Source organism: Mixophyes fleayi, chromosome 10 (assembly GCF_038048845.1).
Source record: "Mixophyes fleayi isolate aMixFle1 chromosome 10, aMixFle1.hap1, whole genome shotgun sequence".
Lineage (NCBI taxonomy): Eukaryota > Metazoa > Chordata > Amphibia > Anura > Limnodynastidae > Mixophyes > Mixophyes fleayi.
Window position 1 is genome coordinate 79,838,697 of NC_134411.1, and position 27,164 is coordinate 79,865,860.

Genomic DNA, 27,164 nt, shown 5'->3' on the forward strand with positions numbered 1-27,164 from the left:
TTGGACTTCTTCATCTGACAAGCAAGCATTAATTAATGGTATAGTTTAATTTCCATTTTTATGTATTATTCCTACCATCTGTTCCTCTCTAGTAAATACTAAAGAAAAGAATGTGTTTAATACCTCTGCTTTTTCCTTAGTATCATTTATCAATTCACCCATCTCACTTCTTAGGGGTCGTATATCATCTTTTTTAATCCTTTTGCCATTTATATACTTAAAAACTTTTTGGAGGTTGTCTTACTTTCTTTTAGAACTTGCTTTTCATTTTCTAATTTAGCCAATCTAATTTCCTTTTTGCATGTTGTATTACATTCCTTGTACCTACGGAAGGACTCCTCTGACCCTTCAGACTTAAAGAATTTAAATGCACGCTTCTTCCTTTGCATTTCTTCCCTTACCTTTTTATTTAGCCACACTGGTTTAGACTTCTTCCTTTTACATTTATTTCCCATAGGAATGAACTTATACGTGTATGTTTCCAACAACATTTTAAAGACAGCCCACTTTTCTTCCGTATTTTTTCCTTCAAAAATTTTGTCCCAGTCTATACACTTTATAGACTCCTTTGGCATATTAAAATTTGCCTTTTCTAAAGTTTAAAGTATGCATCACATTGTCAGTTACAGCCACTTTACATTGAGCTTTAAATTTATATCCACTTTGTAAATTAACACTTGATACAGTTTATTTATGACCTTGTGACATTCATATGCAGCCAGTCTATTGATGCGCCCCCTGGAGGTTGATATTGGAAGGACCGATTATGTTTTCCATATATACACCTGTTCAGAATGTAAACAGACATTTAGTGGTTGTTCTATAAATGGACAAGGAGTCTGACACCATGTGAAACGTATGCCGTTCTTGGCAGCTTGCAAACAGCAGAATACTTCACTGTGTCCTGCCAATAAAGGTCACTGTCAATGGATTTCTGTTCTTAAAAAATAAAGGAGAAATGACTGAGTGGGACAATTTTACAGATCATGTTTTTATTTTTATACAGTATTGGCGACCCTGCAGTGAAGATGAAGTGATTAACGTCACTCATCATGATTATATGCCATCTCTGTCCAACACACAATAGTTTTCCTTTACAAGTAATTCCAGGACCAGTAATAAAGTCTTTGGAAAGCGTCAAATCTAATCTGCTGCAGCAGCAAAAATATGACAAAACCACACAGGTACTTCAAATGTTGTTAATTAGGTTTGTATTCAGTGTAAAATTTTAGAAAGTCTCCTTTAAAAAGAAAACGAAAAAAACAAACAGAAAAAAACATTTAAACAGAGGAACTTGGGAGTTGCTTCAGTATTGACCAGTCCAACTTAAGCTACAAGGCGGGAAGCTTAATTAACAGTTATTGCTGTAGTACGCAAATACCAGTAACGTGAAGAGAAGCCTCCTCTATACCACTACTCAATCTATCAGGACTAAGAGGTCTCTCGCTGGACATGCTTCTCCAACACATCAGTCTTCAATCGATTTTACATATTTCTTATATGCTTCCTCACTCATTAGTTCATCCAGCTCAGAGGGAACGTCCACCGTTACCTTGATTAACCACCCTGTGCATAGGAAGGAAAGGACACAGCTGACCGGTTGTAAAACTACAGTACAGTTCACTATTGCACTTCTATATTAGACTTATGAAGACTAACCAGAGCTCCAAGTATGATTATTTATTACACTAATGCATTTGCTCACACATCAAAGTTATCACGCCTCATTTCATTGTTAATAGAGTAACAGACTATTCTTTTTGTTCCAGTATAACACATTATAGTACAATAAGGAGTTTCTATAACAAGGGACTATCTGCCAATTATAGTGATCACTGTTGGGACCGGTTCTCCGTATAATTACCTTCATCATAGCAGGATTTGTTGACCAACCCTGGATCATCTGCTAGAGCTTCATTTATTTCTGTAATTTCTCCGGTCAGAGGAGAAAAAAGTTCAGTAGCTGCTTTTACGCTTTCTAATGTTCCAAACTCATCTGTGACAGAGAACACTAGTCTTATGTAATGCAAATACAATACAAAAGTCTTACTTTATGGTTAAGCATTGCTTTAAAAGTACACTTTAATACATGCCAACAAAGAAAAGTGCAGGAATTTTCTATTTCCAAAAAGAGAAACATACATTTAAATTAATGCAGAATAAATATGTACAATAACAAATGTACCAATGCTGGAATCTTTTTGGAGACTGTTGAATTAGCGCATACTACATCTATACAAGTAATGGAAGAACCAAGTCCCTCTAGCTAGTAACATAATACTCAGTCGTATCTGGTTCATTGCCAAAGTGGAAATATATCTCTGGGCTACTAAACATCCCACTTTCTGCCTTTCACAAGACCTGAAAAAACACTGGTCCCAACTCAACAAATCCCCCTTTCCTGGGGTACACAGTATCCCTATAAACCCTCACCAGCAACACAGACACGTATGCCTCAGTTGGAGTACAATGTATGCTCTATATTTATTATTCACGTATTTGTCATAATATTACTCGCCGACTTTATTGCTCTTTTTAACTAAAAATACAAGAAAATTTAAAAATAAAAAGTTAGCAAAGATGTTCATCGTCATTTATATAGCGCCAGCAAATTCCGTAGCACTTGGGAACAAACAGTAATAAAACAATACTGGGTAATACAGACAGAGGTAAGAGGGCCCTGCTCGCAAGCTTACAATCTTGCCATTACTCTCTCGCTATTTAGGAGCCGACTAAATCCTTAAAAAAAGAGTCCTCTGCCCCCAGCTGGACAGCTCAAATCCTCAATATTATAACAAGTTTTAGGATGTGCTGACACTGAAACTAACAGACCATTTTCAAAGATTAGCTCCACAAACACCATTGTAGTGATTCTGAAGCCAGGAAGAGATTCCATTCTCCTTGTATACAGCCATATCAATATTAAATGTCAACCTCAACATTTATGCCAAACTGTTAGATCTATTTTTGTAGTCACCCACATTTTAGACCATGTTTTGATGCCAATCTGTTTAAAAATGGACATTACAGTTTGTGGATACCTGGGCCTTAAGGGAAGATAGGATGAGAGCTTTGTAAAGTTAATGAAGATTACACCATGTGATAAAGGTTCTCCAGGTGATGCCATGGTCTGACACTTGACTCCCAGCTATGGAAATCCAATCAGGCAGAGAAAATTTAGATTAAAAGAACTGCGTGTTGGTAGTTTGAAGAAGGTGATAGGGTAATGGTTTTAGACTGAATTTGTAGATTTTGTTTCAGTGATGTAGAAACTAGGACTGAAGGGGTCTCAAGTGAATAGAAAGTGATGGTCATGAGACCTGAACCCATGAGTCCCAGAAGGTGGGGACAGTTGTTGGCTGGATTGTGCTGGAAAGCAGAGATTGGAAGAAGTGGGTCTGGATACCTTTTCTGGTGGTAGCTATAATGTCTGGTTCTGTAACTTGAAGCCGACTCCTAGAAATTAAACTGTCTGGGATGGCTGGAAAGAACTCTTCTTACAAATTCACCAACCAGCACAAGGACAAAGACAGATAGAAACAGATGGGTCGTCACAGGGTGCTACTGGGTAGCACTTCTGTATATGGTAAATAGAGATGTATCTAATCTTTAGATTGATTTATGTTACAAGAGATAGACCTTACTGGTGCAGCAATACACAATCTGATATAAAAAAATGCACTAACCAGTCATACTGCTGACGCACCTACATATAATGTTGCATATCTCAGAGCTTGGTGGTAAGTGCTCTGAGAAGGTTATATGTAGGACTATCCCTTTCCCAAATATGAGCTGCTACAGTGGAAACAGCCTTGTTAATGCTGTGAGAGATCAAACTTGGAAATATTGATGTTAATTTGCAGTGGGTGGGAGGGATGAATTAGGACATGAATATAGGCTACAGATTGACTCAGCCCACAATAGAGCACATCTTCATGACTCATCACAGATGTCTGTGACTCCATCTTAAAGTGAGGACAGTCAGAGATTAAAGGAGCACAGATTGAGGACCTGGTGATATCCACGGACCTTTTTGACAAGAAATACATTTGAGAAGTAACCTCTGAATGACTGTTTTGAGTGTACGGGAGCAATGACTTCAGCAGTAGACACTGGTGCTTTTTTGGATTTTCGGACACCAAAGAGGTCTCTTATCTTTGTCGGAGAACATGAGCAGAAAGCGATTTTGTAGACCTGCTGGACAATTTGAGTACTTATGTATCTGTAATTGGAGCTAACTGTAAGCAGAGCTGTCAGGAGCAGGTATCAGATTTAACCTTCTATCTATAGATTGTCCTGGCTCTGTTCCCAGCAGAGATAGTAAAGAAAACCACCATGCACAAAGCTACTCCAAACAGGAGATACCTACACTAGTACCTGTGCAGCACGAAAGCAAAAGCCTTTCCTAGAACCAGAAGAGGTAGGAGGTCAAGGGTGAGATAACAGTGAGTGACAATAATGGCTGACATCAGCTGACCGTTTTAAGATTTCTACACTGACTGGTTCATGTTTCGTGCCTCCGCTTTCCACAATGATGTACCACCAGCTGCTGCCTTACTATAGCCACACACACATTCCCCATCATAATCATTTGTTATTCTGTTACCTCCTGTATCAAGTGTTCTCCACACACCTCTTCGATTGTAAGCTCATTGTGGCAGGGCCACCTTTACCTTCTGTTTCATGACATATGTTTGTTTCATAACCCCTCAATGTACAGCACTGGCTAATACTGGGCAGCACGGTGGCGAAGTGGTTAGCACCTCTGCCTCACAGCACTGGGGTCATGAGTTCAATTCCCGACCATGGCCTTATCTGTGTGGAGTTTGTATGTTCTCCCCGTGTTTGTGTGGGTTTCCTCCGGGTGCTCCGGTTTCCTCCCACACTCCAAAAACATACTAGTAGGTTATTTGTCTGCTATAAAAAATTGACCCTAGTCTCTCTCTGTCTGTGTGTGTGTGTATGTTAGGGAATTTAGACTGTAAGCACCAATGGGGCAGGGACTGATGTGAATGAGTTCTCTGTACAGCGCTGTGGAATCAGTGGTGCTATATAAATAAATGTTGATGATGATATGTCAGCAATGTATTAATAAGAGATAATAATTACCCTAATTATCAATGGTAAACACACAGACACTGGAATCTATACATCTCTCCCATTATATATATATATATATATATATATATATATATTAAGTGGTCACCTAATTCTTATGGTCATATATAACTCCAATAATGATTGGATTAGAGTATAAAGTCTATTAATTTGGGAACTCTAAGGTAACCACTTGTTAGCCCCCCCAGTATATACTGATTTCCTTATAAGTCATATTTGTGATGTACTGAACATGGCATTAAAAAGATATTTCAGATCTGAGCACAACTGTAGAGGACATAAACGTACCCATTTTATTGAACTTTTTACCGACCTCTGGAAGTGTACAGTAAACGACATCTCCTAATGACTCCTGAAATAAAAACAATATTGTTAAGATAAAGGACGACTACTGTCTATCCAGCGGTTACTATAATATAAAGACCAAGCATGCTCTGTCACACATAAGGGTTATGATGGCAGGAAGAGCCTGCTGGGTGTTGCAGTGACACAACAAGGGAGAACACATTAGGAAATCATCATTTCTTAACAATCTTATTTTTCCAAAGTGCTTTACATTAGATTATTTACCATTCAGAAGTATGTAGTGTGTCCTGCATACTGTGCAACTGCAGTGAATCACCTCTCGACTATGTAAAGCCAGAAAGCAATAAAGGTACCAGATGCTGCCAGCACAAACAACTTATGATTCAACATCATGGGGTGATATAGATTATAATGCACAACTGTGCTATAGTTTTACTGCATATTTGATCAGCTATTTTTAAATGGCAATTCACTCAATACAGGGGTGGGGAAAATAATGTAGAATTCAGGATAAGCCATTCGGATCTAGGAGCCAGCAGGATGTTTTAAGGAGATAGAGAAGATGTGCCTCTAACGATTTCCAGTGAGCTGTGCTACAATCGCTGAGTAGTGTGATGATCTCCTTCAATCGCTCAGTGTTGCAATTTAATCTCCTTCCATGGACAGATTAATTTCACTTACAAAGTTTAATGGGATAGGAGACTAATCACAGATTAACATCTGTGGTTTAAGGAGTGATTACACAAAATGTGTTTTCTATTAGTTTTTCATTAACCAGAGTATATAAATGGCACATATGATTATTAACTGAAACAAATGCCAGGGTACAGGGTAGAAAGTCCATCAAAAAAAATTCAGATAAGATGAATTCTGCTGAACTGAGTTTACAGATTTCAAAGATCACAGACAAGAACATTCCAAACTAACCAGCGTGTACCTGGGCATAGCTGCTGATTCCCACAGTTCCAATGCCATTTTCAATGGATATCCATTCATGCTTGTCTGTGTACTTGCGATCTGCAAAAGTAAATTAAAAAATTGGCACAAATGCAACAAACTTGAAATGTAATATTTTTAAGCAAGAAAATATATACTCAAAATAATATACTACATACTGACACATACTCCGATTCTGAATATTTGTAGCATATTAGTAAATCTGCATGATTTGTGTGCGTTTTACGGACACTGGCAGATAAAAGGGGCCGCAGACAGTGTTCCAAACCATGTGCAGGAAAAAGTTGAAAGTGAATTTTAGGAAAACACCTGTCAACACCTTTTTTAATCACGTTCTTATGAGAAAATTGGTCTGTTCACATGGGCTTCTTCTCATAACGCAGGACTGGTGTGAGTGCGGGGCGGGGGGTATATTTACTAAACAGCAGATTCGAAAAATTGGAGATGATGCCTATAGCAACCAGATTCTAGTTGTCATATATTTAGTACATAATACAACATGAAAGCTAGAATCTGATTGGTTGCTATAGGCAAACCCACAATTTAGTAAATATACCCCATGTTCTTTTCTCTTCTGTCCACACTCCTCCTGCATAGGGCAAAGACAACTGCGTGGTAGGCGACAGTTTTTTCATATAGGTATCAACTCCTAAAAAGTGTGACAGCACACGTGGATTAAAACCGTCCACGAAACTACTCCATACTTACCAAGTTTTCCTCGTTGGTTTCAGGGAGATCCCGGGGGAGGTGGGGAGCGGGGTTTGACGAATCACATAATTTTGGCCCCGCCCACTAATATTTGCATCATTAAGTCCAGCTCCCTTATCTAGTTCTCGCCCCCTATTGCCGGGGCAAGAAACGGGGGGTTGCCCTGTTCTCCCGGGAAGGCTCCCAGAAATGTGGGAGTCTCCCGAACATTCCGGGAGAGTAGGCAAATGGCATATCATCATGCCACAGATGGCGAAGCCAACCACGTCTTGTACTGGCTCAGCATCAGGGAGAATGCCAGACTCTTCAGGGAGTGAGGGAGATCACCCCTATTTCAGGGAGTCTCCCTGACATTCAGGGAGAGTTGGCAAGTATGAACTACTCTTCAGTACACAAAGCTGTATTTAATCTGACCATGCTGATTTCTGTTTTAATGCAGTCATATAAGACACTGCACACTGGGGCTGATTGTTGTCTACTGTATAACTAAATAATACGTCCACTGACTTGTAAAGCTCAGCGCAGTGCACTTATGAATTATGAGTGGAGGCAGCAGCAGCACCTGAGCAGATTCTAATGAGTCATGAAGGTGAGCTGCCCCCCCCTCCCCTGGGGGTCCCAAGGAGCACCGGGCTCTTGTTGTGACAGCAGTAGAACTGCTGATCTGAGTCCTACCCTCCTGAAACCATATTTAGCTTGGAGGGGGCACAAGTCCACGTGGACCCTGGTCCTACAAGTAGTTTTAAAGATTAAATCTCCCAGCCTAGACTTAGTGAAGTACAGGACAAAATATTCTTCTACTCCAACCCCACATATAAATAAAATAGGCTGAGATGACCAAATCAGCCTGAAATCAGGTGTCTGGATTACCCACAGCCAAGGTGTGAAGCTATATAAAAAGCAAAAATGTTCCATGTAAACATATAGGGGCCGAGTCATAAAATATAACAAAGCTCCCATAAACTATGATTATTGGAGGCTTGGAACGTCTGACACTTTTAAATGGTAGTCATAGACAGTCTGATTATACCTCCTTATTGCCAAGTATGTCACAATTTTTCCTCTTCGCCATCTGATACAGGGAATAATGGATGATAAACTCTTCCCCCCCCCCTCTTTTTCTTCCCCAAATCCCCCTTCCCCCATTGTTTGTCTTCCCCCCAAAACAACAAAAATAAGAAAAACAACATTTTTGTTTCTTTACAGTAACATACCAAATTACTATGTACTGTTGTGAGTTTTCTTTAATATGCATTTCTGTTACTTAAAGTGAAATGTTTCACATATATGTTATATGATGTCTCACTTTCACACTTATGTTGTTTTGAAAAACTTTAATAAAAATTTACCTTTCAAAAAAAAAAAAAAAAATATATAACAAAGCATAAAAAAATAAGTTTGCTCTTGGACAAACCATGTTACAATGCACGGGGTGCAAATTAGTTTATTATTTTGCACATAAGTTAAATACTGTCTGTTTCATGTAGCACAAAAATTGATAGCTTTATTTTTACACAAATTTAAAGTTGTTCTAGGATATATGCTCTACCCCAACTACAAATCTGTACCCCCCATTTTAAATTTACCTCCCCCCTCCAATACAACATAGTTTTGCCCAGAGTTACTCCTTTTTTATGCTTTACTGTCAATGACTCAGGCCCATAATATCTTCACTACCTTACAGCAGTGTTACACCCTTATGTCTGTTCTATCTACTGATGGAAGAATGGAAGGCTGCACAAGCGCCTGAGATCACACGTTTCATATACGTTTCCCCATGATATAAACAGTAATGCTCAAATATGTTTACACAATATAATAGTTGGATTAAAGATTTCATATTTAACATCTATTTACAGCAACCTATATTGTTTTTAAAACACAGTTAACCTGTGATGTGCATGAACAATAGACTTCTCTACAGTTCTAAACTGATGGTAAAAGTGAATCATCTAATTACAAAATTTACTATTTAAAATAAGATCTATAGGGGGGTATTCAATTGTCAGCGAGTTTTGTTTCTTGACCGCATTAAATCATTTTAACGCTGTTTTTTATCATTTCCAAGCGGGTTAACTTTACCCGCGATTCAATTGCATTTTTAACGCGCAGTTTGTCATGAAACTGTCCTCTCCCGCTCCAGTAGAAGGTCTATTGAAAGTATAGGGTGTGCGAGAGGCAGCCTGGTTAAAAGCTATTCAATTCTTTTTTAATGCAATGCGTTAAACAGGCCAATATGCTGTTTTATCTCGCACCTCTTTAGGGCGTATTACAAAAAAAAACACCTCTGAAAATATTTAAAATCATGTAATAATGTGAAGAAAAAAAAAAGTTAAATTTATGTTTATCACTAATGCCTAACATGTAAAAGTTGATTTTCTTGTGAAAAAATAATGAAATAAAATAAATACAAAAATAAATAAAATCACTAATTAATTATATTTATGTATGTTTTTGGTACAAATATGAATGTAGTAATGTGTTTTGACATGGTATAGATGATTCTATGGTACAAAAAAATAGTTCAATTAAAAAATATGCTAAAGACAGTACTGTAATGTAGATATTATCAAGGTGTAATACAATCATGTATGGAAATGTAGGCAAAACCTTTTTTTTTGTGTTATACATGACCGCGTTAAAGCTCCTCTTCACTCCCCTAAAAACTCGCACCCACATCGTTTAACGCGCGGGGGCAGCGATCCTTCATTTTCAATTGAATTGTACGAGTTTTTGCGCAGCGCTAAGCAAAAACGGTCGCTACTGCAGTTAAAAACCTGCTGGAAATTTTTTACGCTGCGGTGGAAAATAAGAAAAAACGCGGACAATTGAATACCCCCCATAAATTTCGTAGAGAATAAGCGTCCCCCCCCTGTACACATTCCAGAGAAATTATCAAATAAAAAATGCTCTATATACAAATGTGTCACATCAGTTACTAAGCATATTTTTGCAGAGTAAAAAAAAAAAAAGAAAAGCCTTTTATAATGTATAATGTTCAGTGACTCGGGTAAGAAATCACTGGCTTAAACCAGATCCCAGACTGCAGTGTGACAGGAGCACAGTCTGACCTGGGCTTGTTGTACAAGACATTGGACTGAACATGTTTATTATACCTAGACAACTGTAATACTGAAAACAAATAATAAATAATAAAGCATGTTTAAATAGTTTGCTTGTTTTCTAAATACTTTATGTGGTTCTGCATAATGTTTAGGGTAAAGTCAACTGTAGGTTGCAACAGCTTGATCTGTGAAAGTTATAATGCAGCTCAAAATTACACCAACACTAAAGACATAAGACGGAGTTACATATTAATCACCCATAAAGCCTATTTGCCTTTGTTTTATTACTGATTATCGTTTTGTTACATCACTATTGGGTGCTATTAGTATAGACTGATGTGAATGACTACATATCTTCTACAAAGTTGCATAAATATTGCCTATATACACACAATTATAATATGGAATTTGTAAAGATAGTAAAGAATGCAGCCTGTACAGACTACAATGTCAGCAAACGTAACTTCCACACATTCTGACCCAGTACACACCTAGATCAAAACAACATTCATTTCAACCAGAAAAACGCTTACAAATGTCAGAAACTAGATAACATCCGTCTATATTTTCCACGCATAACAAGGAACAACAATGTCTAAATCTATAAACAGGCATGAAGTGCAGAATTTAGATAGAGGCCAAAATAATTATAAAAGACGGCTTACTACTAACAGTCCAGTGGTGAATAATCTGCTCGGTATTATGTATTTTACATATAACCTTGTAATCTTGTACTACACAGCAAATATGTCACACGAAGAGGTTTTTTTCTCCTACCAAGCTTAACAATAATAGGATTTACATAGAATAAATTCAGAGGAAAAATACCAACTGCACAAGCAGCACTCAACTCGGGAGAAAAAACCCCATTATAAAATTTAATAATTATCTATATAGGTGGAAACTATTTTAACAACCAGACTGTGTGGTTGTGTAGGAAATGTTTACGTGGCTTAAAAGTATATTATTTAAATAATATGATTAAATATGAGTAACTTACAATAAAAAGGCTGGTCACTGACATAGGATGTAAAGTGCAATCTGCTTATGTAGATCCATTACCCACTGGCGTTAAAAATGATGTTATTACTAGAATTTTTTTTTAGCACTAGTAAAAGCATGTAAACAGGAATGGAGGTGGAACCTACTAGGTTCCTATATCCACATACCCACTTGGGCTCGTACCTGCTGCCAGAAGCCGCGGTATCTTATGGGCGTTGTCTGGTCTATTTACTCATGTCCACTGCAAATTAACAAAAGGGGTCAATGGACTGTCCTCCATTGCCCCTCCACCAACTAACTACTGGTTACCATCCCATGTCGCTGGCATTTTCCTGATACCAGTATGTAACCAGCATTAAAGAGCCAGTGAAGATTGGTATCCACAGAAATGACTCAAATGTTATAGACCAGCAAGAATTTGTTTTTAGGCACATACATACTAGGGCAGCACGGTGGCTCAGTGGTTAGCACTTCTGCCTCACACCACTAGGGTCTGAGTTCAATTCCTGACCATGGCCTTATCTGTGTGGAGTTTGTATGTTCTCCCCGTTTTTGCATGGGCTTCCTCCGGGTGCTCCGGTTTCCTCCCACACTCCAAAAAACATACTGATAGGTTAATTGGCTGCTATCAAAATAGAACTTAGTCTCTCTCTCTCTCTGTCTATGTTAGGGGATTTAGACTGTAAGCTCCAATGGGGCAGGGACTGATAAGAATGAGTCTCTGTACAGCGCTGCGGAATTAGTGGCGCTATATAAATAAATGATGATGGTTTCTGTGATTTGCCCGACCCTGAGATAAGCACTGGGTTTCCAACGTAATTTATGCCCTATGTCACCAATGGGCTTATCTCTATGCATCTACAATATGTAATGTGATATTATCCTCTTCACGCTGAGCCTCCTTGCATTAATATGAAATCCAGCATGTCCCTGTCATCTAAAATAAATATAAAGGCTATGTTCTTTCTTCTGTCTAGTAATTGTACATGGAAGTTACAGACTACTAATTTGATCTCTTAGCAATGCAACTGTTGAAAGTTTCCTGGTCATATCTGTGGTAAAAGCTGCATAGTAATGTGAATAATTAAGAGTGTGGGTATGTCACCAAAACACTTATTTCAAACAGATTAATTTAATGTTCCATGGGACGCAAGGTAAAATGAGCAGAGATTTCTGTCAAATTCTCTGTTGCAAAACGTTGTGGGACACTTTGTATCTAATTGAAATTCCCTGTATATATTAATTTGTGCAATTAAAAGGAAAATCACTTTAAAGCAGGATATAAACAGCACTATTGGACAGATATACTCCATGTTATGCAATAAATGGCTACTGATACTTATTAAGTTGTGCACTGTTGTTGTGATGTCCTTACGGGCATCATGTACTTAATACATTAGTCGCAGCAAAATGTATTAAGTACATTTTATCTGTGGGGTATAAAACTTAGGCACAGAGACTACTTTTACTACACCACAAACAGCAAAGACAGATCAGACTTTGTTTTAAAGCTGGACTTTCACCCTAATCATGTAAATTCAGAGTCTGTTTAACAATTTGTTTAGTAGCCCAATATCAGATTTAGACTGCAAACTACACGTTCGAGCATTGACAAACATGACATGTCCCTTGTTGTCCTTGGTCTGTCTGTGGTGACAAGACTAAAATAAGCCATGTCAATCACTGTGCATGTGTGACATACTGGTAGGTTGTCCCAGGTCTGTGTGACATGTGTAATAAGTTGCGTGATATACAGTGAATGGTCTCTGGTCTATGTGACATGTGTAATAAGTTGCGTGATATAGTGAATGGTCTCTGGTCTATGTGACATATGTAATAAGTTGTGTGATATACAGTAAATGGTCTCTGGTCTGTATGACATGTGTAATAAGTTGCGTGATATACAGTGAATGGTCTCTGGTCTATGTGACATGTGTAATAAGTTGCGTGATATACAGTGAATGGTCTCTGGTCTATGTGACATGTGTAATAAGTTGTGTGATATACAGTGAATGGTCTCTGTGACATGTGTAATAGCTTGCGTGATATAGTGAATGGTCTCTGGTCTATGTGACATGTGTAATAAGTTGCGTGATATACAGTGAATGGTCTCTGTGACATGTGTAATAGGTTGCGTGATATAGTGAATGGTCTCTGGTCTATGTGACATATGTAATAAGTTGTGTGATATACAGTAAATGGTCTCTGGTCTGTATGACATGACACCTACTACTGAATGAGTAGTTTGACATGCTGGTTAGGAGTTGTACACTTGGGTGACCCGCGGGCACCTGTGCAGTCGGGCGACCCCCGGGCACCTGCATATAGTTGTGGAAGAGTGTGACCCCAGGCACCTGCATGTAGTTGTGGAAGAGGGTGACCCCGGGCACCTGCATGTAGTTGTGGAAGAGTGTGACCCCGGGCACCTGCATGTAGTTGTGGAAGAGGGTGACCCCGGGCACCTGCATGTAGTTGTGGAAGAGTGTGACCCCGGGCACCTGCATGTAGTTGTGGAAGAGGGTGACCCCCGGGCACCTGCATGTAGTTGTGGAAGAGGGTGACCCCCGGGCACCTGCATGTAGTTGTGGAAGAGGGTGACCCCGGGCACCTGCATGTAGTTGTGGAAGAGGGTGACCCCGGGCACCTGCAGGTAGTTGTGGAAGAGGGTGACCCCGGGCACCTGCAGGTAGTTGTGGAAGAGTGTGACCCCGGGCACCTGCATATAGTTGTGGAAGAGGGTGACCCCGGGCACCTGCAGGTAGTTGTGGAAGAGGGTGACCCCGGGCACCTGCAGATAGTTGTGGAGGAGGGTGACCCCGGGCACCTGCAGGTAGTTGTGGAAGAGGGTGACCCCGGGCACCTGCAGGTAGTTGTGGAAGAGGGTGACCCCGGGCACCTGCAGGTAGTTGTGGAAGAGGGTGACCCCGGGCACCTGCAGGTAGTTGTGGAAGAGGGTGACCCCCGGGCACCTGCATGTAGTTGTGGAAGAGAGTGACCCCGGGCACCTGCATGTAGTTGTGGAAGAGGGTGACCCCGGGCACCTGCAGGTAGTTGTGGAAGAGGGTGACCCCGGGCACCTGCAGGTAGTTGTGGAAGAGGGTGACCCCGGGCACCTGCAGGTAGTTGTGGAAGAGAGTGACCCCGGGCACCTGCATGTAGTTGTGGAAGAGAGTGACCCCGGGCACCTGCATGTAGTTGTGGAAGAGGGTGACCCCGGGCACCTGCATGTAGTTGTGGAAGAGGGTGACCCCGGGCACCTGCATGTAGTTGTGGAAGAGGGTGACCCCGGGCACCTGCATGTAGTTGTGGAAGAGGGTGACCCCGGGCACCTGCATGTAGTTGTGGAAGAGGGTGACCCCAGGCACCTGCATGTAGTTGTGGAAGAGGGTGACCCCAGGCACCTGCATGTAGTTGTGGAAGAGGGTGACCCCGGGCACCTGCAGGTAGTTGTGGAAGAGGGTGACCCCAGGCACCTGCATGTAGTTGTGGAAGAGAGTGACCACAGGCACCTGCATGTAGTTGTGGAAGAGAGTGACCACAGGCACCTGCATGTAGTTGTGGAAGAGGGTGACCCCGGGCACCTGCAGGTAGTTGTGGAAGAGAGTGATCCCGGGCACCTGCAGGTAGTTGTGGAAGAGGGTGACCCCGGGCACCTGCAGGTAGTTGTGGAAGAGAGTGACCCCGGGCACCTGCATGTAGTTGTGGAAGAGGGTGACCCCGGGCACCTGCATGTAGTTGTGGAAGAGAGTGACCACAGGCACCTGCATGTAGTTGTGGAAGAGGGTGACCCCGGGCACCTGCATGTAGTTGTGGAAGAGGGTGACCCCGGGCACCTGCAGGTAGTTGTGGAAGAGGGTGACCCCGGGCACCTGCAAGTAGTTGTGGAAGAGGGTGACCCCGGGCACCTGCATGTAGTTGTGGAAGAGGGTGACCCCGGGCACCTGCATGTAGTTGTGGAAGAGGGTGACCCCGGGCACCTGCATGTAGTTGTGGAAGAGGGTGACCCCGGGCACCTGCATGTAGTTGTGGAAGAGGGTGACCCCGGGCACCTGCATGTAGTTGTGGAAGAGTGTGACCCCGGGCACCTGCATGTAGTTGTGGAAGAGGGTGACCCCCGGGCACCTGCATGTAGTTGTGGAAGAGGGTGACCCCCGGGCACCTGCATGTAGTTGTGGAAGAGGGTGACCCCGGGCACCTGCATGTAGTTGTGGAAGAGGGTGACCCCGGGCACCTGCAGGTAGTTGTGGAAGAGGGTGACCCCGGGCACCTGCAGGTAGTTGTGGAAGAGTGTGACCCCGGGCACCTGCATATAGTTGTGGAAGAGGGTGACCCCGGGCACCTGCAGGTAGTTGTGGAAGAGGGTGACCCCGGGCACCTGCAGATAGTTGTGGAGGAGGGTGACCCCGGGCACCTGCAGGTAGTTGTGGAAGAGGGTGACCCCGGGCACCTGCAGGTAGTTGTGGAAGAGGGTGACCCCGGGCACCTGCAGGTAGTTGTGGAAGAGGGTGACCCCGGGCACCTGCAGGTAGTTGTGGAAGAGGGTGACCCCCGGGCACCTGCATGTAGTTGTGGAAGAGAGTGACCCCGGGCACCTGCATGTAGTTGTGGAAGAGAGTGACCCCGGGCACCTGCATGTAGTTGTGGAAGAGGGTGACCCCGGGCACCTGCAGGTAGTTGTGGAAGAGGGTGACCCCGGGCACCTGCAGGTAGTTGTGGAAGAGAGTGACCCCGGGCACCTGCATGTAGTTGTGGAAGAGAGTGACCCCGGGCACCTGCATGTAGTTGTGGAAGAGGGTGACCCCGGGCACCTGCATGTAGTTGTGGAAGAGGGTGACCCCGGGCACCTGCATGTAGTTGTGGAAGAGGGTGACCCCGGGCACCTGCATGTAGTTGTGGAAGAGGGTGACCCCGGGCACCTGCATGTAGTTGTGGAAGAGGGTGACCCCAGGCACCTGCATGTAGTTGTGGAAGAGGGTGACCCCAGGCACCTGCATGTAGTTGTGGAAGAGGGTGACCCCAGGCACCTGCATGTAGTTGTGGAAGAGGGTGACCCCAGGCACCTGCATGTAGTTGTGGAAGAGAGTGACCACAGGCACCTGCATGTAGTTGTGGAAGAGAGTGACCACAGGCACCTGCATGTAGTTGTGGAAGAGGGTGACCCCGGGCACCTGCAGGTAGTTGTGGAAGAGAGTGATCCCGGGCACCTGCAGGTAGTTGTGGAAGAGAGTGACCCCGGGCACCTGCATGTAGTTGTGGAAGAGGGTGACCCCGGGCACCTGCAGGTAGTTGTGGAAGAGAGTGACCCCGGGCACCTGCATGTAGTTGTGGAAGAGGGTGACCCCGGGCACCTGCATGTAGTTGTGGAAGAGAGTGACCACAGGCACCTGCATGTAGTTGTGGAAGAGGGTGACCCCGGGCACCTACATGTAGTTGTGGAAGAGGGTGACCCCGGGCACCTGCAGGTAGTTGTGGAAGAGGGTGACCCCGGGCACCTGCAAGTAGTTGTGGAAGAGGGTGACCCCGGGCACCTGCATGTAGTTGTGGAAGAGGGTTACCCCGGGCACCTGCATGTAGTTGTGGAAGAGGGTGACCCCGGGCACCTGCATGTAGTTGTGGAAGAGGGTGACCCCGGGCACCTGCATGTAGTTGTGGAAGAGGGTGACCCTGGGCACCTGCATGTAGTTGTGGAAGAGGGTGACCCTGGGCACCTGCATGTAGTTGTGGAAGAGGGTGACCCCGGGCACCTGCATGTAGTTGTGGAAGAGGGTGACCCCGGGCACCTGCATGTAGTTGTGGAAGAGGGTGACCCCGGGCACCTGCATGTAGTTGTGGAAGAGGGTGACCCCGAGCACCTGCATGTAGTTGTGGAAGAGGGTGACCCCGGGCACCTGCATGTAGTTGTGGAAGAGGGTGACCCTGGGCACCTGCATGTAGTTGTGGAAGAGGGTGACCCTGGGCACCTGCATGTAGTTGTGGAAGAGGGTGACCCCGGGCACCTGCATGTAGTTGTGGAAGAGGGTGACCCAAGGCACCTGCAGGTAGTTGTGGAAGAGGGTGATCCCCAGGCACCTACATGTAGTTGTGGAAGAGGGTGACCCCCGGGCATCTGCATGTAGTTGTGGAAGAGGGTGACCCCCGGGCATCTGCATGTAGTTGTGGAAGAGGGTGACCCCCGGGCATCTGCATGTAGTTGTGGAAGAGGGTGACCCCAGGCACCTGCATGTAGTTGTGGAAGAGGGTGACCCCAGGCACCTGCATGTAGTTGTGGAAGAGGGTGACCCCAGGCACCTGCATGTAGTTGTGGAAGAGAGTGACCACAGGCACCTGCATGTAGTTGTGGAAGAGAGTGACCACAGGCACCTGCATGTAGTTGTGGAAGAGGGTGACCCCGGGCACCTGCAGGTAGTTGTGGAAGAGAGTGATCCCGGGCACCTGCAGGTAGTTGTGGAAGAGAGTGACCCCGGGCACCTGCATGTAGTTGTGGAAGAGGGTGACCCCGGGCACCTGCAGGTAGTTGTGGAAGAGAGTGACCCCGGGCACCTGCATGTAGTTGTGGAAGAGGGTGACCCCGGGCACCTGCATGTAGTTGTGGAAGAGAGTGACCACAGGCACCTGCATGTAGTTGTGGAAGAGGGTGACCCCGGGCACCTACATGTAGTTGTGGAAGAGGGTGACCCCGGGCACCTGCAGGTAGTTGTGGAAGAGGGTGACCCCGGGCACCTGCAAGTAGTTGTGGAAGAGGGTGACCCCGGGCACCTGCATGTAGTTGTGGAAGAGGGTTACCCCGGGCACCTGCATGTAGTTGTGGAAGAGGGTGACCCCGGGCACCTGCATGTAGTTGTGGAAGAGGGTGACCCCGGGCACCTGCATGTAGTTGTGGAAGAGGGTGACCCTGGGCACCTGCATGTAGTTGTGGAAGAGGGTGACCCTGGGCACCTGCATGTAGTTGTGGAAGAGGGTGACCCTGGGCACCTGCATGTAGTTGTGGAAGAGGGTGACCCCGGGCACCTGCATGTAGTTGTGGAAGAGGGTGACCCCGGGCACCTGCAGGTAGTTGTGGAAGAGGGTGACCCCGGGCACCTGCAAGTAGTTGTGGAAGAGGGTGACCCCGGGCACCTGCATGTAGTTGTGGAAGAGGGTTACCCCGGGCACCTGCATGTAGTTGTGGAAGAGGGTGACCCCGGGCACCTGCATGTAGTTGTGGAAGAGGGTGACCCCGGGCACCTGCATGTAGTTGTGGAAGAGGGTGACCCTGGGCACCTGCATGTAGTTGTGGAAGAGGGTGACCCTGGGCACCTGCATGTAGTTGTGGAAGAGGGTGACCCCGGGCACCTGCATGTAGTTGTGGAAGAGGGTGACCCCGGGCACCTGCATGTAGTTGTGGAAGAGGGTGACCCCGGGCACCTGCATGTAGTTGTGGAAGAGGGTGACCCCGGGCACCTGCATGTAGTTGTGGAAGAGGGTGACCCCGAGCACCTGCATGTAGTTGTGGAAGAGGGTGACCCCGGGCACCTGCATGTAGTTGTGGAAGAGGGTGACCCTGGGCACCTGCATGTAGTTGTGGAAGAGGGTGACCCTGGGCACCTGCATGTAGTTGTGGAAGAGGGTGACCCCGGGCACCTGCATGTAGTTGTGGAAGAGGGTGACCCCGGGCACCTGCATGTAGTTGTGGAAGAGGGTGACCCCGGGCACCTGCATGTAGTTGTGGAAGAGGGTGACCCCGGGCACCTGCATGTAGTTGTGGAAGAGGGTGACCCCGAGCACCTGCATGTAGTTGTGGAAGAGGGTGACCCCGGGCACCTGCATGTAGTTGTGGAAGAGGGTGACCCTGGGCACCTGCATGTAGTTGTGGAAGAGGGTGACCCTGGGCACCTGCATGTAGTTGTGGAAGAGGGTGACCCCGGGCACCTGCATGTAGTTGTGGAAGAGGGTGACCCAAGGCACCTGCAGGTAGTTGTGGAAGAGGGTGATCCCCAGGCACCTACATGTAGTTGTGGAAGAGGGTGACCCCCGGGCATCTGCATGTAGTTGTGGAAGAGGGTGACCCCCGGGCATCTGCATGTAGTTGTGGAAGAGGGTGACCCCCGGGCATCTGCATGTAGTTGTGGAAGAGGGTGACCCCAGGCACCTGCATGTAGTTGTGGAAGAGGGTGACCCCGAGCACCTGCATGTAGTTGTGGAAGAGGGTGACCCCGGGCACGTGTGGGTAGTTGTGGAAGAGGGTGACCCCGGGCACCTGTGGAAGAGGGCACCTGTGGAAGAGGGCACCTGCAGGTAGCTGAGCACTCGGGTGACTCCCGGGCACCTGCAGGTAGTTGGGCACTCGGGTGACTCCCGGGCACCTGCAGGTAGTTGGGCACTCGGGTGACCCGCTCTGCCCCGTGATCTATCTCCATGACCGGGGACTCCCAGCTCAGACACTTACCCTCACTCACATGCACACTAAGCTCAGACACTGACCCTCACTCACATGGACACTCACCGGAGAGCAGGCGGGAGGTGCAGCTGAAGGACCTGGCAGGACACCCTCTCCAGGGGACGAGGCGGGCGGCAGTGTACACGCTCCGGACCACTCGCAGCGCCATCTTACATAGCGGCCGCCCACAGCTCGGCCGCCGCCACAGCCTTCTCCTCACGTGCCTGCTGCGCATGCGCCGCCCAGGGGGAGAGAGGGGAGAGGGGTGTAATACACCCATATTATCATAATAATGCATCTATATAAGTACTCACAGTCAGTGTGACTTCCATGTTCACCCACTACACCTGATTTACAGGTGGACACAAGAGCAGTCTATACACTCAGGCTGCTCAACCAAGTTCCTTCAGAGATTGACCCCATGATCAAAATAATGACACAAATATTGCTACTGAGTTTCAGAGAGCTGCGAGCTGAAATTCAGCGAGTAATTACCGTATTAACGGTAATATTTTTAGAGCGCGAGTATTTCACCGATCTCGCTCACAATTGAATACCCCCCATAGTCTCTTCACAGTACTTCATAATAGTTGTGGAGGGAATTGTTGAAGTGTGGATAAAAAAAAGTCATAAATGGCTAAAATATTCATAAACCCCTCCACATGCCATCAAACCTAACTAAATGCCCCTTGCATGCCCATCAGATCTCTCCATATGCCCCTTACATCCACATCAGCTGATTTTGTCCCCTTTCATGTCTTCCCTATTTCACACACTGTGCGCTCCATTATGCTCCTGTTTGTCCCCCTTCATCATGCTTCTGGTCTCCCCCTGTATCACACACTGTGCTCTCCATTATGCTCCTGTTTGTCCCCCTTCATCATGCTTCTGGTCTCCCCCTGTATCACACACTGTGCCCTCCATTATGCTCCTGTTTGTCCCCCTTCATCATGTTTCTGGGTCTCCCCCTGTATCAGACACTGTGCCTTCCATTAAATTCCTATTTGTCCCCTTCATCATACTACTGGTCCCCCCTTCCCCTGTATAAGATACTGTGCCTGTGCCCTCCATTATTCTCCTATTTGTCCATCTTCACTTACCCTTCTATCGCCTTATTCTATTCTTTTTCCTTTTCTGTTTTCTTTCTTCCTTGCTTGCTTGTCCGTCGCGCCGTGGCTTAGTCTAAACCAGGGTGCTTTGTCTGTGTATCCTGTATTGACCTTCTGTTGTCACTCGGACCGCATATTGGACTCTGCTTCTTTCTCCTGCCCTTGTCCTCGGCTTGTTTTTGTACTTGCTATCGATCTCTGCCTGATCTGACCTTGGCCTGTTTACCGGACTTGCTACTGATCTCTGTCTGCCCTCGACTTGCTAATTGGACCATGGCTGCCACCCGTTTTTCTGTCTTCAGCCTTTTTCATGGCTTCATTTAGTCACTACCTGCCTCCTTCCGTGTCCTGTCTGTCTAACCTAGTAAAAACAACCAGCACTATTAATAGCAGCGTAGGTATTGGTACTGTGTGCCAATATAGCTCTATATTCTGTGCTACACATGAGGCTGTTTGGTATGGCTGAGTACACTTTGGGCTGTATGCTGGACAAATGGCTGCATACTGATCATGAGGCTGTATGCTGGACATATGGCTGCATACTGGTCATGAGGCTGTATGCTGGACATATGGCTGCATACTGATCATGAGGCTGTATGCTGGACATATGGCTGCATACTGGTCATGAGGCTGTATGCTGGACATATGGCTGCATACTGGTCATGAGGCTGTATGCTGGACATATGGCTGCATACTGATCATGAGGCTGTATGCTGGACATATGGATGAACACAACAGAGGTTGTCTCATTTCCTTTGTAGCTAAGGTTGCGACCACAACACACGACACCAAGTCCACTTCACATAGATGGAGCCAGACATGCTGCCATACATGAACCTTCCCACCTGTCAGTAATAGCTGGGGAATCAAGTATTAGCACCAAATACAATTAATATTGTCTGCTGGACCAGTAGCACACTCCTTAGTCCTACTTAACTCTGTGTTTTAAATGCAGAAGCACTTCTGCTGTTGTCCTGTTAAGTGAAATATCTTGGACCACAGCAATCTTACAATTATTTCAAATGAGAGCACCCTGGATTACAGGTAGTAGGAGGTAAAGGTGGATGGCAGGAGCAGAGGAGGAGGGCCCTGGCTCAAGTCCTGCAACAGAGGTCCACGGATATGCCACTGGGAAATGATGTACAATGCTCGACACTGAGTCCTGTACTATACAGTGGGCTGTATGCTGACATCGGACAGTGTGTAGTTAACAAGGGGCTGTATGCTGCTCATACACGACCCATAGGGCAGTATTTTGGACATTTTACTAGACATGGAATTGTATGCTGGACTGTGACTGTCCTGCACATGGTGTGGTATCCTACATATGAAGCAGTATGGTAGATACTGGGTTGTATGCTGGACATGGAGTGGTATGCTGGACAGTAATACTAGTGATAGCTGTATTCTGGGTATGAGTCAGTATGCACATAGGGTGATACGTGACCCATAGGGTAGTAATTTGGACATTTTACTAGACATGGAATCGTATGCTGGACTGTGACTGTCCTGCACATGGTGTGGTATCCTACCAGGGACGGACTGGCCATCTGGCACTTCTGGCAAATGCCAGAAGGGCCGATGGTCAGATGGGCCGGTTCGAGCAGCCAGTGCACTGACCGTCCACTGGACGGTCAGTGCACCGACACTTCCTGGTCACATGTGTCGCGCGTAGCGCCGGCACATGTGATCAGCATAGTTGGCATTTCCGCGGAATTGGGCTTCTTTTCTTTCAATTTGCGGGGTTTTTTGGGCGGTCTCTCTCAGCGGATTGTGTGATCTGTCACCTCTAACTTCAGTAGCTGCCAGAGACAAAGTGACAGGTATGCCTGGCTGGGAGGATTCGGTGCAGGAGATGGTGCAGACTCCGCTTCTCTCCGGTAACTCTTCCTCCGCGTGGCTTTCTCTGTGTGTGAGGTGACTTTCCCACATAGTTGTGTTCGGCAGTGACAGGGATACCGGAGCCGCTAGCAGCTGAAAGCATCATCGGGCCTGTGACCAAAAGGTATGTGAGGACTTGTAGTTCTCTAACAGCCAGAGAACAAAATAATTAAAGTACCTCTGCTGTAGTAGGATTCCTGCAGAATGTAGTGGGCATTGGGTTTGCTGAATATGCAGGGATTTGTAGTTCCACAGTAGCTGAGAACTCACAGATTGTGCACCAGTACAGTAGTGGAATCCTAACAGACTGTTTACAGTAATTGTGAGGCTTGCTGTGTATTGTGGGACTTATAGTTCCACAGCATAATGGTAGGCTGGAAACCTGGCTGTAGCTGGATTCTTGCAGAATGAGTGTTTCAGGTAAGCCATTTTCTGACCTTGAAGATACTATAATATAATGTATTTATCTCTGACCATTTTATAAAATTTACTGAAAACCATCTTTTTTTATTGACAGTTTGTGGTACCAATATATATATATATATATATATATATATATATATATATATATATATATCTATATATATATATATAGATATATAAAAATAGAGAGACAATCAACACCTAGAAAACACTGCCGGATTAGAATAGGGTAAATATAGGGTTCTGCGTAAAGACTCTTTTGCAGCATATATGAGGGCAAGCTTGCACCATCTGCTGTAATATCACACCGCATTATTGTATATTGTTTGTTTGGCAGAATGGAGCCCAGGATCCCTGTATATGTTTGAGATGGGAAATACAGGACACCGTATGATACAAAGTTTAATCAGTCCCTGGGGCCAATTCAATTCAGCCGTGTTATTCTAGAAATAACGTGGCGGCCTGCGTACTATTGCCGTTGCTACGGTAAAAGAAAGTGTGCAGGATTACCGTTAGTACGGTAATTTTAATGCTGATTTTTGCTCAGGGCCGCGAGCAAAAAGGCAGGTTGAAATGACCGTATTAAAATACAATTAGCGTCACGTTATTCCTACTCTAACGTGGCCAAATTGAATGTGTACCTGTGTATATGTTTGCTTATTCAGTTTTCCTGCAGGCAGTGTAAGCTCCTATTTACAGTCACACGTGCGCACTTCAGTATAAACTCTGGGCTTTTGGGGAGCTTTTTAGGATTGGTTTGGTCTTGTTTTTCCACTTAGCAGTTGCTTGTTTTTCATTTCGGAGTTGGCAACCCTGGTGATCAGTACATGTCCTGGAAGGCAGCTGACGAAGAGCGGTCAGGAGACAGAAGCTGAGGGGGGGTTGGAGAAGAGAAAAGGTACCACACAAAAAACGGGGGGGATGGGGGGGCAGGAAGAGAATAGTGCCACATAAAAAACAAGGGCGGGGGGGGGGGGGGGGGAGAAGAGAAAAGGTGCCACACAAAAATTGGGATAATATGATTTGGGCCACTACTGTGTGGCATAAATTCAACTGGGGGCACTATTGTGGCATAATATGATTTAGGGACACTATTGTGGCATAATATCAACTGGGGGCACTATTGTGGCATAATAACTGGGGGCACTATTTTGGCATAATATAATTTAGGCGCACTACTGTGTGGTAAAATATTATTTTGGGGCACTACTGTGTGGCATAATATGATTTTGGGGCACTACTGTGTGTCATAATATCAATTGGGGGCATGTACTCAGGCATGAGGGATGGAGGAGAATGTTAATATAATGTGGGAAGTAGGCTGTTAATTTAATGGTGAAGTTTAGGTGGGGGCTAATTATTTAATTAGTGTTATTTTATTTGTGGGGTGAGGTAGGTTAATTTTATATTAGGGCCTAGCAATTTAAGATGGGGTGATTGGACCTTTAATTTAATGCTGGGGTGGTTTGGGGGCTATTAATTGAAAGTGGGGCTGTTTGGGAAAAAAATGTGAATATGAATTATTTAATGGCAGTGATGGTTGCGGGAAATAGGTATATTTATTAAACGTAAATGCTATTTCATTTATAGCTGGGGTTGTTTGGAGGGAGTGAAATAGGGTTATTTATAAGCTGCAGCAGCTATTTATATTAAATGTGAATACTAGTATTTTAATGTTGGGGCTGGAGGGAGGCCTAATTATAAAACATGGGTTGTATTGATTAAACACCAGGGCTGGTTGGAGTTTTCTAAATTTCATGTACCCATTTTTTTTTTCAAATAGGGCCCCAACATTCCAGTATCCAGAAAAGCAGCAACTGAACTAAAGACACCAGGAGCCACAGGTGGTGAAAATAACAAGACAGGTAGGAGAGAGCAGGACAGTCTGCCAACTGTCCTGAATCTGTGGGGAAGTCCCGAGTTTTGGTGACTGTCTCGTTTTGTGAGATGTGGTCCGAATACAAGGACAGTTGGGAGGTATGTCCCACTTCACACTGTACTGCTTGTGAAGGCAGAGCTGTGTGCAACTAACAGTAGTGCACACAGTATTGCCTGTGTATTTGTCTAACATTTGTCTAAAATGATAGCCAAGTTACGTAATAGGGGCTCCTGGTCTTAAACACCCCAGGCCCCCCCAAGCGTTAATCCAGCTCTGGTTAGCAGGCGGGAGCGAACAGCTGCTCCAAGTCTCTGGATAGGACACAGCCTGCAGAGCAAGCCGAGGAGCTCTAAGTCTTACATGATTTGGTAATCTTGTGAGACTAAGAGCTTCGCTGCTCACTCTACAGGAAGTTCCAAAAGCATAGACAAGTACAGTGAGCTGGTGGTGTCATAATGGGCCTCGGGGGATGGTGTAAATGTAATGTTTTATTCTAATGTATGTATCATTGCCCCATGTTGGCCACACCCACAACACAATGTTGTCACGCCTTTTTTGGTGCCGCCGCGCAGGCCCACCTCGGTTTCTTTCCTGCTGGAACTGAGGTGGGCCTGTGGACTTTAAATGCCAGGGCTGATTTTTAGTCCCAGTCCGGCCCTGTATCCTACATATGAAGCAGTATGGTAGATACTGGGTTGTATGCTGGACATGGAGTGGTATGCTGGACAGTAATACTAGTGATAGCTGTATTCTGGGTATGAGTCAGTATGCACATAGGGTGATACGTGACCCATAGGGTAGTAATTTGGACATTTTACTAGACATGGAATCGTATGCTGGACTGTGACTGTCCTGCACATGGTGTGGTATCCTACATATGAAGCAGTATGGTAGATACTGGGTTGTATGCTGGACATGGAGTGGTATGCTGGACAGTAATACTAGTGATAGCTGTATTCTGGGTATGAGTCAGTATGCACATAGGGTGATACGTGACCCATAGGGTATTAATTTGGACATTTTACTAGACATGGAATCCTATGCTGGACTTTGACTATCCTGCACATGGTGTGGTATCTGGTGTGCACCAAGCACCAGCAGCAGTGGTCAGTCATGTCAGTGACTGTAAGCAAAACCCAAGAGAACCCTTAACCACCTGGTGACAAATAACGCCCATCCTGTCACAGTACAACTCTGTATAAAACAAGGATTGATGTTTAAAATAAAAAGAACATTTACTTTTGTTGTCTATCTGCATTCTTCCTGAGTTACGTGAAGAAGCCCATTGTCCACAGAGGTGCAATATCTTTCAGCGGTGTTACACCCTCATGTCTGTTCTATCTACTGATGGTACAGGTGAGTCATCTAATTACAAGATTTACTATTTAAAACAAGATCTATAAATTTCATAAAGAATAAGCATAGCCCCCCCCCCCCCCTGTATTACTGAGAAACTATCAAATAAACAATGCTCTATATACAAATGTGTCACATCAGTAGCTTCAAGTTACTAAGCAAATTTTTGCAGAGTAAAAAAAAAAGAAAAGCCTATTATAATGTATATTGTTCAGTGACTGCGGCCAGAAATCACTGGCTTAAACCAGATCCCAGACTGCAGTGTGACAGGAGCACAGTCTGACCTGGAATTGCTGTACAAGACATTGGACTGCACATGTTTATTATACCTAGACAACTGTAGTCCTGAAAACAAATAATAAATAATAAAGCATGTTTAAATAGTTTCCTTATTATCTAAATACTTGATGTAGTTCTGCACAATGTTTAGGGTAAAGTCGCCAGCGGGTTGCAAAGCCTTGATCTGTGAAAGTTATAATGCAGCTCAAAATTACACCAACACTAAAAACATAAGACTGAGTTACATATAAACCACCCATAAAACCTATTTTTCCTTTGTTTTTATTACTGATTATCGTTTTGTTACATTACTATTGGGTGCTATTAGTATAGACTGATGTGAATGACTACATATCCTCTACAAAGCTGCATAAATATTGCCTATATACACACAATTATAATATGGATTATATAAAGATAGTAAAGAATGCAGCCTGTACAGACTAGGGTAGTATTTGGGACATTTTACTAGACATGGAATCGTATGCTGGACTTTGACTGTCCTGCACATGGTGTGGTACCCTACATATGAAGCAGTATGATAGATACTGGATTGTATGCTGGACATGGAGGGGTATGCTGGACTGTAATACTAGTGATATGTTGGACTGTAATACTAGTGATAGTATGAATTAGTATGCTGCACATATGCTGGACACAGGTCT

The 27,164-nt window shown here is 44.8% G+C and overlaps 1 protein-coding gene across 1 annotated transcript; it reads right to left on the bottom strand.

Moving 5' to 3' along the window:
• Window positions 1-972: 972 nt before the first annotated feature.
• On the bottom strand, window positions 973-19,802 carry GCSH (glycine cleavage system protein H). The gene is made up of 5 exons (XM_075188976.1): window positions 19,639-19,802; window positions 6,362-6,441; window positions 5,407-5,470; window positions 1,865-1,996; window positions 973-1,566 (listed from the first exon to the last, which is right to left on the bottom strand). The coding sequence occupies exons 1-5, from the start codon at window positions 19,739-19,741 to the stop codon at window positions 1,469-1,471; spliced, it is 477 nt and encodes a 158-aa protein (XP_075045077.1). The 5' UTR covers window positions 19,742-19,802; the 3' UTR covers window positions 973-1,468.
• Window positions 19,803-27,164: the final 7,362 nt, after the last annotated feature.